The 12597-nt window shown below is 28.0% G+C and overlaps 1 protein-coding gene across 1 annotated transcript in view; it reads right to left on the reverse strand.

The window, feature by feature from the left end:
• The window catches only part of LOC111631552 (dynein heavy chain 10, axonemal-like), a gene marked incomplete at its 3' end in the record, with an annotated part of 405219 nt that overhangs the window by 302553 nt on the left and 90069 nt on the right, over nt 1–12597 (reverse strand). Inside the window, exons 16-18 of the mRNA XM_023375809.1 lie at nt 10385–10515; nt 7818–7904; nt 4437–4550 (exon numbers count right to left, since the gene is read on the reverse strand). Coding sequence (XP_023231577.1) covers nt 4437–4550; nt 7818–7904; nt 10385–10515 — 332 coding nt within the window. The remainder of the gene's footprint in view (nt 1–4436; nt 4551–7817; nt 7905–10384; nt 10516–12597) is intronic.

The following is a 12597-nucleotide window of genomic DNA, read 5'->3' on the forward strand; positions in this document are numbered from 1 at the left end:
ACATCGTCAGCAAGGCCGAATATCCATGGTTCGAAGCTTCTGCTCTGCATTTGGTGGGATCAGCTAGGTGTAGTTTATTACGAGCTGCTCAAACCAAACGAAACTATCACGGGAGATCGCTATCGACTACAATTGATGCGTTTGAGCCAAGCATTGAAGGAAAAACGGCCGCTATATGAGCAGAGACACGACAAAGTGATTTTGCAACATGACAATGCTCGGCCACATGTTGCACAACCGGTGAAAACGTACTTGGAAACGCTTAAATGGGAAGTCCTATCCCACCCGCCGTATTCACCAGACATCGCCCCTTCGGATTATCACTTGTTCCAATCGATGGCACATGGCCTGGCTGAGCAGCACTTCCATTCTTATGACGATCCCAAAAAATGGGTTGATTCTTGGATAACCTCAAAAGACATGTCGTTTTTCCGACGTGAAATTCAAATGCTGCCAGAACGATGGGAGAAAGTAGTGGCTAGTGATGGACAATACTTTCAGTGACGTGTTTATTACAACTTTTTTAAAATAAAGTGTTAATTTTCACAAAAAAACAGCGAGAACTTATTCAAGGTCCTTATAAATCCAAGTTTTAATCACCACATTTACTCAAATCTAAATACACCTTAATTTCCACATGCTTACCCACAAATTTTTTTAAACAAACAACTCAAGACAAATTTATGATAAAAAAACTGATTCTGTTGTGGAAGCTGTGGAAGCAGTTTCCCTTGTATTTTCTAAAATATAAATACATATTGTGCAATTATTTTCATATTTTAACATACTTTGAATTACTTAAAATTAATATTTTATTATAACTGCATTCTGTATCTTATTACAAATTTCTATACATGTGAAATGATAAGATTGCTATTCTATATTCAAATATGAATTCATATATGCATATTCCCAATGGAAGTTCTGTATTGTCGAATACAGGATAGCTTCCATAACAAAAATATCTGAATTTTGTAAAGCAGCCAGATTATATTCATTCACACATGCACTTTACAGAGCACCTACCTCATGCAATTTAGCTCATGGATGCTACATGCCAAAATATCATATAATGCTTCCAATGATTCTATCCAAGTCCGTCACAGCTTCCCTATCATCAAATGTCACTACACACCACTGATATATATATATGTGACATATGACAGTGATATATATATATATATCACTGTCAGTATATATATGTATATATCACTATATATATATCACTGTCTTCCATGGTATCAAAATCAAAAATCTCTTCACTTGCCTTGTTAGGCTCTTCTGAATCAACACTAATATTGTTTTAGTTTCATTCCTGAGTATTAGTTTTAGTTTTAGTTAACTAAAACTAAAACTAATGATGTTATTATATATACATGAATGCATGAGGCATATTTTTTCAGATGTTAGTATCTCTGAAAATCGGATGCACATTCAAAAGTGTCTGAGATTCAATGTAATATGTCATAGTTAGTAATCTCTACTGTTATAAATCTTATTTTTAATTCTATTGTGTTGTTTTAATGATTTTATTAGACCAATATTAGTAGTAGAAAATATTTAAGGAGTCAACTTAGTTCTGTCTTGTTAGTATAATACAGTAGCATCATAACCATTTAGATTAAAATCCAGAAAAAGTTGTGCAGCACACTTTCAAGAAACATTGCATTTTCAATGCTTTAAAAGGTGCTGAGTATGATTGCATGTAGGTAGATGTGAACATTGAATCCAGTGTTGGTAATAATAGTTTTAGTTAACTAAAACTATTTAACTACTTAAACTTGGGTCTTGAAAGCTGATAAATTTCTGCTAATTTTCTCATTTCTATTTAATGACTATTGAACTATTCAGAAAAAACTGTCAATTTTGGTGTATCTTCTTCATAATGAATAAGAACTAAGCAATTAACTTTTACATCTCTATTGCTGAATACTGTAGTATCTACACATAACCTACTTAGTAAAGTCAACAACAATGACATTAATAACAATTATTTTATTTACTGCTTATTTACTCCATGTGGTATGGTAATCATTCCTACCAAAAGCCATATAACCACCCCAATTTCATCTCAACCCAGGTAACTCTTCAAACATCTAATACACTACAGATATTATATTATCTACATTAAAATCTTTTCCTGATTAATTTTTTTCAAATGTATTTTAGAATTTATTATTAAAAAGTAAAAAATCAATATATTTAATAATAATGAAAAATGAACTTTTTAAAATTGTTTTGAAACAACAGTTTGTCCAAGTTGTTTCAAACAGCTATTTCAAAATAATTAAGACTCATGACTCAATAATTATTATACTAGTAGGCCATAAAGTGTTCTGTAGAAATTTTAATGACTAACCTAATTATATACTGTATGTTTAAAACAATATCCCTAGCTTAACTGTGCATGTTTCATTTTGTTTACACAAAAAAGCATTATTTTTTTCAATTTGCTAATGAAATCAAAACTAAAGACAAATTAAAATAGTGATGACATTGCTTTTTTTGTTTTTAAACAAAATTTCTACACTACATTTTAAAACAAATTTCTACACTACATTGTAGTGTAGAAATTTGATTTAAATTAACTAAAATAATACTTGTGTACTATTTATATTATTATTAAATAATATCTTCAAATTCAGTGAATTCTGGCACCATACTGTCACTATTAATAAATAAAACTGCTTTTCTTAAAAGCTAAAGTTTATTAGTAAACAAGGAACATTTTTTGCTTGTCTTACACCAACATCAACTTTATCTGCAAATATCCAAAAACTTACAAACTTATTATAAATCAAACTACAATAAATCAACAAATACATATTAAAAAATAGTATTTAAAATTATAATAAAAGTAGTAATAAAATCTTTTCTAATTAATAATGGAAGATTTGAAAGCAGTAGGTAATATGGGTAAGATATTAAACAGGTGTTTAATAACAGAAGGGTGTTAAGTTGTTTAAATTATTTAAATGTAGAAATAAACTATGCTTTTTGAGATTGACCAAAGTTATTAAATAACTTTCAAATTATAACAAAAGTAATAAAATTAATTTTTTTGTAACATTTTATAAACAGTAATTGGATAAACAAAATAGAATTTTACCATCCTTTTGGATGGTCTAACAATTACAATATACAGAAAATCCTTGTTAATGCAAACTCAGATAGTTTTAAATCCTGTTAGTTCATAACTGTACTTTTGTCCCAGCCGGAGATATAGGAATTTACAAGTTAAAGAATTTGGACAGTTTGAAATAGGGCTACTTCAAAATTCAAAGTGATAATTCTGTCCAAATTGTGCCATGCATATGTTAACTCATTCATTTAGATCAAAATACTTCCATACTATGAGAGAACAATAGACTAAGAATAACTTTAATCTGGTCAATATGTCTTCACTTTTACAGAAACACATTTTTGGGTGTTACCTTACCCACAGACTATCCTTTTTTCTTTTATTTTTCATAAAATACAGTTGGTTTTTGGGATTGAAAGATTGGGCTATGAGTAGCAGATTGAGATATTTGTTGGGGTCTAGGCTACTAGACTTGGACAACTTACTACCTTTTTTGGGGTCACTTTAAAAATAGTTTGGGCTACATTTCAAGGAATTCTGCTTCACTTTTTATAAAACTTATCTGGCAACCTGTGAGGTTCTCACCAGATACATGCTGTTTATCTGCAGTTTATTTATATTATTATTAATTATTAATTAACAAAAATAGCATTCTGTATAAGTAGTCAAATTCCATTTGCTTAATAAATTACATGTTATGTGTCATTTGGCATATATAAAAATATGTAAATCTCAGATAATTCAAAATTTGATAATTTGAAGTTGCGATTATTTCATCCCCTGAATTTTGAACTAACAAGGATTTCTGTATAAGATATTTATCATATGAAGGGATTCATCTTTGGTCAAACATGTATAATTATTATTTTTGATATTTAATACACTTTAGGGAGTTTGGTCTCAAAAATTCCATTTTTTTCTATTTCACTTATTTTACAATTACATTTACAATAAATTGCTAATAGAAACAAAATTAAATAGTGAGGGAAAAAATAGAATGTTTAAGGCAATAACTTCTAAATTTCATACAAGTGAAGTGACATGTTTTCAGCAGCAACTTCAGAAGCACAGAATATACAGTGGTGTGAAATATGTGATCTTTTCACTATTATTTTAGCAATTTTTTGCAGGTATATTCCGACGTGAGTTATACATTGCTGCAGAAAATACACAAGAAATTACAACAATTTAAGTTAGTGAGTTCCAATAAAGCAGAGTTTTGAGTTTATAATATTCCTTATGAAATTATTTTGATAAAAATAGCATTCCAAAATAATTTCTTATTTTAATAATATTTAAATGAATATTTTTAAAAATTTATTTAATGCAAATCATCTCTTATTTTTATAATTACCTGTTCACACCTCTTTAAATAATCTGGAATACCAAGTGAAGTCCAGTTTAATCTTTTCACTCCATATATTATTGTTTTATTCAAACATTGAATTTCTGCATCTAATAATTTTACCTGCAAAAATATTTCACGTTTATTGTCTTTTTCACTATAATTAAACTGTACATGTATCATGGATCTAGAACCATATGCAGCTAACTCTAAATTCTGCAGTTTTTCAATAATAGAATATTCAACACATTCTATTTATGATCATAAGCAGATATATAAAATTGAAAACAGATACATAAAATAGCAAACTTTCGGTGAACATCAAAGGTTGATCCAATTTTCAAATCCTGTTTTCTAAAAATTGCTTATGATCACATATGGTTCAACACCCACAATAATTTGGAAAATGCAAGATGCTTTACCATATTTCTTAATTGATTTAATTAGTAAGTTTTGTTTTAACTACATTTATGATCCTTAAATTATATGAATAGCCAGAATTTTTGTAAAGATGACTCCAGGTTACTCTTTCAAAAATCAGTACACTTGGGCATAACTGTGATGACTTACTCTTTATATATTTAAATCCATAACTGCAATTAAAGAAGACTCAAAATTAATCTATTTTTTTAAATTTATGTTGAATTGTAGCTGTATTATTCGTTCAGTGAATGGTTGTCTCTTTAATCTGAAATAATTCCTTCGGTAGACTATCTTACAGCAAGTCAGGTTAAGAAACTCCTTTATTGTATTTTCACATATGCATTTCAGGCTAGTTTTATTTTTCTAGTCCCTCTTCAGTGCTACAGGAAGTACACATTACAAACATTAAGTTGACAAATATAATAACATAAGTAGAAATGTCAAGTAACACAAGGAAACACTTTTTACAATACCTTTACGAACTTCACCCACTTTTTTCCCCGAGCTAAACTGTTACATTCATACGGTGCTTCTATTTACAATGTTAAAATATCTTTGTGGGCATAAAACGCATTACAATGTATAGCAACATTGAAACAATGTTGCTATAAATAATAATACAATCATAAAACTCAGTAACAAATAAGTAATATAAAAACTTTTAAAAAGTTTTTTACAAAAATATGCATACAGGTTTTTCTCTTATATTCCTAGAAAATATTCCATTCTAACACTAAACAATATTTATGTGTTGTATAAATCCATAAATGGTAATTTACATACAATAACTTTTACATATATTTGGTGCTTATTTTTTTAAACCTAAAAATATAGAGGGACAGAGAATCTGAGTTCTGCCTGAATTTAAGCAAAAATATAATGTTTCAAATTTCTTGATATTAATATTTAGTTCAATAAATGAGGTTAAATGTTTATATTTAATTATTTTGACACATTCATAATGGATTCTAAGAGAAATTGACAACTGGCCCTTGAAGTTATGATGAGTTAATAAAAAACCCAAAAGTGGGTTCAGAGGTGATTCATCAAATACTAAATCAGAAAAGATTTCTTTTGATGTTTGTTTTATAACTTTGATGAAGTTTTTCTCCACAAGTCATTTGCTGATTCATGAAAACTTCCTTCAAAACTAAACTTTCTCAATTTTTACAACTTTTCAAACTCTTCTCTCTCATTTAAATAATAAATGATATTCTTAATATTAGACCACTGGTCTTTTCATTATATTGACTAGAAGTTTGAAATGTCAGCAAAATGTATGTAATTCATTGAGTGACTTTTTCCAAGAGTAGAATACATGTTTTACCAGTTTCTCACTTCTATTTCTCTTCATATTGATTCTTTAAATTGTATTTCTTTCTTTGAAAGGTCTGATTACCAATACTCCCAACAAACATATAAACCAGTAGAGCACAAACCCTGGGTTGCAACACCGAGAGGAATCACAACCCATGGTTTGTGCACCACTGGTATAAATAAAACTATTATTTCATAGAATTATGTGCTTTATTAAGACCTCTAATAAGGCAAAAACATAAGCATGCAAATCCCAGAAAGAATTTCACTTTAACTACATTGATGATTAATAAAGCATCTGCTGTCTATCCAGGGGTCACAACAAAATTTTACACAAAATAGGGGGGGTCGGAAATGAAAACAGTTAGCACACCACTATCATAATAAAGCAATCTGAATTTCACAAAACTTTGCAATTGCTAGTTTAAATTTCATTAAACATGATATTAACAATATTTTGATTAATTAAGCAATAAATTTTACATAAATAAATCATGCTGACTCATATCATCAATAAGCAGCAACAATAAAAATTCTTCCATATAACAACAAAAACTTTAAAAAATATGTTTTTGCACTACTGTGAGATCTCAGAAAAATAAAAAAAATCACAAGTTTTCATAAAAATATAGAATTCTCATTAAAAACTGTAATAACTGTAACAATTAAAATATTAAATCAGACCAACCAGAATTGTAATTATGTGAGTATCTTACTTTAATTCAGCATAAGTATATTTTAATTAACAAATGCTAGTTTGTGAATAAAAATGTACATTAAAAGAAAAAATATAAAAATACAGTAGAGCATCAATTATCCGACTCAATTGGGGATTCGGGTTGGTTGGATAACTGAAAAAATTGGATAACCGAAAAGAATGGAAAAAAAAAATACTTTATTAGTATAGTATATTAGTATATCGCTGTTAACCTACTTCACGTTAAATTTTCATCAATGTTAAGCCTAACAAAAATTTTTTTTAAAATAATAATCATCGCTATTGTATCGTTAAAAATTATCTTTGAATTATTTTATTGCTCACAAAACAAATAACCACTCATAATTAGAAAATTAAGTCTCGTTTAAATACTGGCCTCCCTTCAATGGTCGAGCCGTTGATGCCAGCTAAAACACGCAAACATTTAACAAAAATAATATTAAAGTAGCCAAGACGTAGCCAAATATTGTAGTGCCACATCACTAACGGACATTTGAAATTTGCCGGCTAGAACGGTCGGTTAACCGATGTGACGGTTAATCGGGGGTCGGATAATCGATGCTCTACTGTATATCTAAAATTAAAATTTCAAAACTTTTGTTTTGAACTGTAAAAATGCTGTTCAATATAATAAATATCACAAAAACACTATGATATTCATGTTTTAAAAAAAAAAATGAATGTTTAGGATTTTTCAATTTTATTAAAGTTATACATTTACAAAAAGTCTTTTTTTTAAAAACAGTAACAATTTTTTAAATATAATTAAACTCTTGTGTAAAATATTCTGAGTTGTAAAGAACAATTAAAAGTTTCTGTAAACACTTAGCAGATTTAATAGGCATAAATATGCCAGTTTTAGGATTGTATTTTATTATTGGTTATATAATTATTCTAAATTATTGTAATTTGATAATAAATAAATACATTACCTGAGCTTCATTCATCATTTCCAAAACAGATTTTAACATTTTTAATATTTTATTTAATCCATTTCGCTGACTAAAAAATTTTTCTTCCTAGAAAAATAATATAACATATACTAAAAGAAGTAAATATGAATAAAAATATTTTTATATTTCATAAAAATGTGAAAACAAAGTTTTAAATTTTTTAAGACAAATAACAAAATATTAAATATAGTAGGTGCCACTTATTGTAATCAAGAATATATTATAGGTTGTTTGATATTGTCAGAATCATGTCCTAAAACATAAATTAAATATTATTACAAAGATTTTGCTTATTGTAATCAGAGATTCACTTATAATTATCACTGTGTTATTAATGATAATTTTGAATTTACTTAGACAAATAATAATAGCCAACTGACAAAACAGTTATAAGCCATGTTGTTCTGATAAAAATGTTAGCACAACAATCAGAATCACTTTAAAATAAATCATCCAATCATATAAGCTGTTTACTCTTAATAGAATAAATATTTGTTTTAATCTTACAGTCACTAGTGACTAGTGTATGCAGTGCTGCTGTTTAAATTTTGACTTCTGTCATTTGTTACTTCATTTATAGGCTATCTGTTTGCTATTGTTGAAAATTGTGATCATTACTGTTTAAAGAAAAATATACTGTTCCTCTTAGCATAATGGAAAAAGCAAATGAACACAAAGATTTTCCTTTAAAAGTAAACTTGAAGTTTTAGAATGTTATGATAAATTACCAAAAATAAGTCAAGGAACACTGTTGAACAGTTTCTAATTTCACATCCAGTTTTATGCAAGATTTTGAAAAACAGACTGAATACTGAAATGTCAGGAAAAAATGTGAACATGATTTGCAAGAGAAATCAAACTGAAAAAGTTAGTGAACTTAAGTTAGCTTTCAAGCTTTGGTTTAATAATATTCACAAAAAAATGCACCTGTTAAGAGACTACTAATATGTCATAAAGCAGAAGAATTAGTTAAAAATACTTTAACTAAGATTTTATTGCAACTGATGGAGAAAACAAAAGAACGTTGTGTACAGGCACATTTGTGACGAGAAGAAAAGTTCTGATTCTGCATCAGCTGAATTGATAAAGACAGAATGATCAAAAATTATTGCTAAATATTCACTGAGAAACATCTATAATGCAGATAAAACAGCACTTTATTTTTAAACAATGCTTGATCATACTTATATTTTTAAACATGCAAATGCTAAAGAATAGACAAGATTATACTACAGTTCTTTGTTGTGTTAATATGCAAGGCCAGAAACAGAGACTTCTATTAATTAGAAAAAGTAAAAATTCTAGATATTTTAAGGATGTGAAATAATTACAAGAAAATTACTGTTCAAATGCAAATGCCTGGATGGCAATTGACATTTTTAACAATTATAGCTAATAGTGAAATGAGATATAAACTTGAAATAAAATATTTTGTTAGTAATATTTTGTTGCAAGTGCATTCATGTTTTAGCAATGTGTCATTAACAAACATTAAAATAATAATCCTTCCTGTAACTATATCATCATTAATTCAGTCATGTGACCAACAAATCTAACTTAAAAAATATACTATACAGAGTGTAACAGTAAAAATAGGCACAATTTAAAGGGGTGATAGTCATGGCAAAAGTAACAATTGTCATAATACAATGCATGGTGAAATATGAATGCAAAAATGCAGTAAGTACAAAAAACGTGGAAAATGAAAGACAGTATATGTTATGAAGACAGTATAAAGGAAATAGCTAAGAATGCAAAGAAGGAATTAAACATTGAAAAGGTTGTTGAAATTTAATTTTGTTTTAAAATTATTATTAGAGATTTTCACAAACTGAAACAACATTATTTTTGTTTGCATTAAACCATTATTGAAAATTTAAAAATTAAAGATCTATTTTTCAACATTCAAAATATTACTAATGCTTTTTTTGTTTTTCATTCTTTTTAATGTATCTTTCTCTTCCTTTCATTTGGTATCTTTCTTTTGGTACCAGCTTCAAATTAACAAACAAAATCTGAAAGGAAATAGAGACATTGCTGTTATTTCTATATAAAATTTCAAATTCTTATTTTATTTTTAAGTGTTTTATCCATTTTCCAAATGCTTTAATATTCCTTTCTATTGCATCTCCTATCTTACCCATCTTCCATCATGAAATAATCTTTCCTAATTTTTCTCTCTTGCTCTTGTCCTCTTGTGTCTTAAAACAGACATTAGAGCATTTAGAAAATGAATAAAATATTTAAAAATAAGAACTTGAAATTTTATATAGGAACAACAGTAATATGTCTCTATTTCTTTCAGATTTTGTTAATTGATCTTGGGCTGATGTTTTAAAATGTTAAAATCTCATAATAATAAATAATAACTACGTATTATTGATAATACGTAGTTTCCACAATTAACTACGTATCAATAGATAATAAATAAAATGAAATGACATTGAAAAAATATTCAACGTACAATCTTTAACAAAACATATATTTATTAGTTTTCAGTTTCTATAATATAACATTTATTGATATAATTTGCATAAAATTTATACCTCCAATGCAATATCACGAATGATATCAGGAATTGAGAATCCTAAACATTCCAAACCCTTAGCTTCATTTATAATTTCTTTCAAAGCATCAGGAAAATTAATTCTATAATTCATCTTCTGTGACATATAAACTGAAATAAATCAATTATTAATAAAAATCATATATTTTTTCAATAATAATATAATTCAAATGAATTAATAAAACTTTTTATTATAATTTCCATAACTATAATTTAATTCATTAAGCATCTTTATTAAGTTGTGAAAATAGAAAAATAACAATTGTTTATGTGAGGTTTGCTGACAAGAAGAAAAGAGAGAAGTTGATTCAAACTCAATTCAAATCAAGTCAAGATGAATGAGAAATAAGGGATGATGTGTGGGTAATGGCAGACATACAAATGAAACCCATTTATTTGTAAATAAACTGGTAGCTTACAGTTTCATACAAAGGATGCTCCACTCAAACTATGATCTAAAGAGTTCAGTTTGTTTTTGATGAAGTCCCTCAATCTGCCAATGGCCCTGAGACAATGTTGTTATCAAGTCCAGAGATGATGGTTAGTCTAAAGATGAGTGACAATGCCTGCAGTTCAGCAAAGACAGATGCAACAGCACTATGATGATGATGATGATGATAGCAAAACACAAGCACAGAAAAAGGATGCACAGTGTCACTTCATGAACTTGGAAAAGAGAAATCCACTGCCTGTCCTTGAAATTATGAGTTTTTAAAGAATTTTATTCCCAAATTCCAGGCTCTCAATGGTCCCAATTCCCTCTTGTCATTTCCTGATTGGTCTCCTCCTTTGTTTCCAAGTAGAAATAAGATCAACTTGGGTTACAAAAAACAATGATCTTTGATATTCAACAGGAAATGTTGATGGAACTTTGAAATCTATGCTCATATTTTAGATTGTTATAGTTTCTGTTCTGACATCTAGAAATTTTTACTACAACACACAATGTTTTCTTTCATAAACTATTCAGTTTCCCAATTCAATTAAATTCTGTCATTTTTCTATGAGTGTCATTGTCAAAGTTTGAACTCTCTGGCCTGACATTGAATTAGATACTAACATGTATTCAAGTTGCACTCAGGACTTACATTGTTTATAATAATGACATGACATGAAGCAACATTTGTGATGTATCATGTCATATTTCCTTTCAATATTAAAATATTGTTTTTAGTGCATTTAACAGGCAGTTTGGACTCTGTCTGGAACCTCACATTTATTATTTTTATGATGTTATTTCAGGAAAACTATTTAGCTTCAGTACTTTATATTTTTGTTATTATGTATTTTTTATTTATTTATTAACGATTTAAAATATATATACAGTAGAGCATCGTTTATCCGAAAGTCGGTTATCCGAAACGTCAGTTATCCAAAAGAATTCCAGTCGGCAAATTTAAATTTTTGCTAGTGCTGTGGCGCTGCAATCTTTTGCTATATCTTGGGCTACTCCAATATTTTTTTTGTTGATGTATGTGTTTTAGCTGGCAGCACTGGCATTTTTGTGTGGTGTTTTTCTGAGGACTGTGTGTGGTGCTGAACCGAACGTTTTTGATACTAGATTAACTTCCAGAGTATAATATTTTTGTTTTTATATGTTTCAATATATTTATTTTGTTTGTAAAAATTAAAAAAAATAATTTTTTAATGATACAATAGCCACGATTATTATTTTAAAAAGTTTACATTAGGCTTAACATCGACGAAAATTCAACACGAAGCGACACGCAACAAAGAAAAATTTCAACACGGGATAGGTTAATGTATTTTTTTTGTACATAATCGGTTATCCGAACAACCCCAGTCCCCAATTGATTCAGATAAACGATGCTCTACTGTATATCTTAAATTTATTTAAGTATAAAAAAGTATATTTAAAAATATCAAATTGTCTCTTACATACATTCAATAAATATCTTAAAAGTTGTTTGAAAATAATAACAAAATTTTCTATAAAAACTTAGAATCCAGTAAACAAAATTTAGAGCATGTAGCTACAGTTTTATTCTATGTGAATACCAGGAATCCTGTCTATGAGTTTTGAATACTATAAACCAGGGATGAACAACCTTTTTCTATGTAAGGGCCGCATTTCAAAACTTTTGAACTGACACGAGCCACATACAAGAGAAAAGACGAAAAAAATGTTGGTAAATCACAATTTTTTATTCATATATAATTATAAATTAGCAT

Source organism: Centruroides sculpturatus, unplaced genomic scaffold (genome assembly GCF_000671375.1).
Source record: "Centruroides sculpturatus isolate CEXI.00-Female unplaced genomic scaffold, Cexi_2.0 scaffold686, whole genome shotgun sequence".
In the NCBI taxonomy this organism is placed as follows: Eukaryota; Metazoa; Arthropoda; class Arachnida; order Scorpiones; family Buthidae; genus Centruroides; species Centruroides sculpturatus.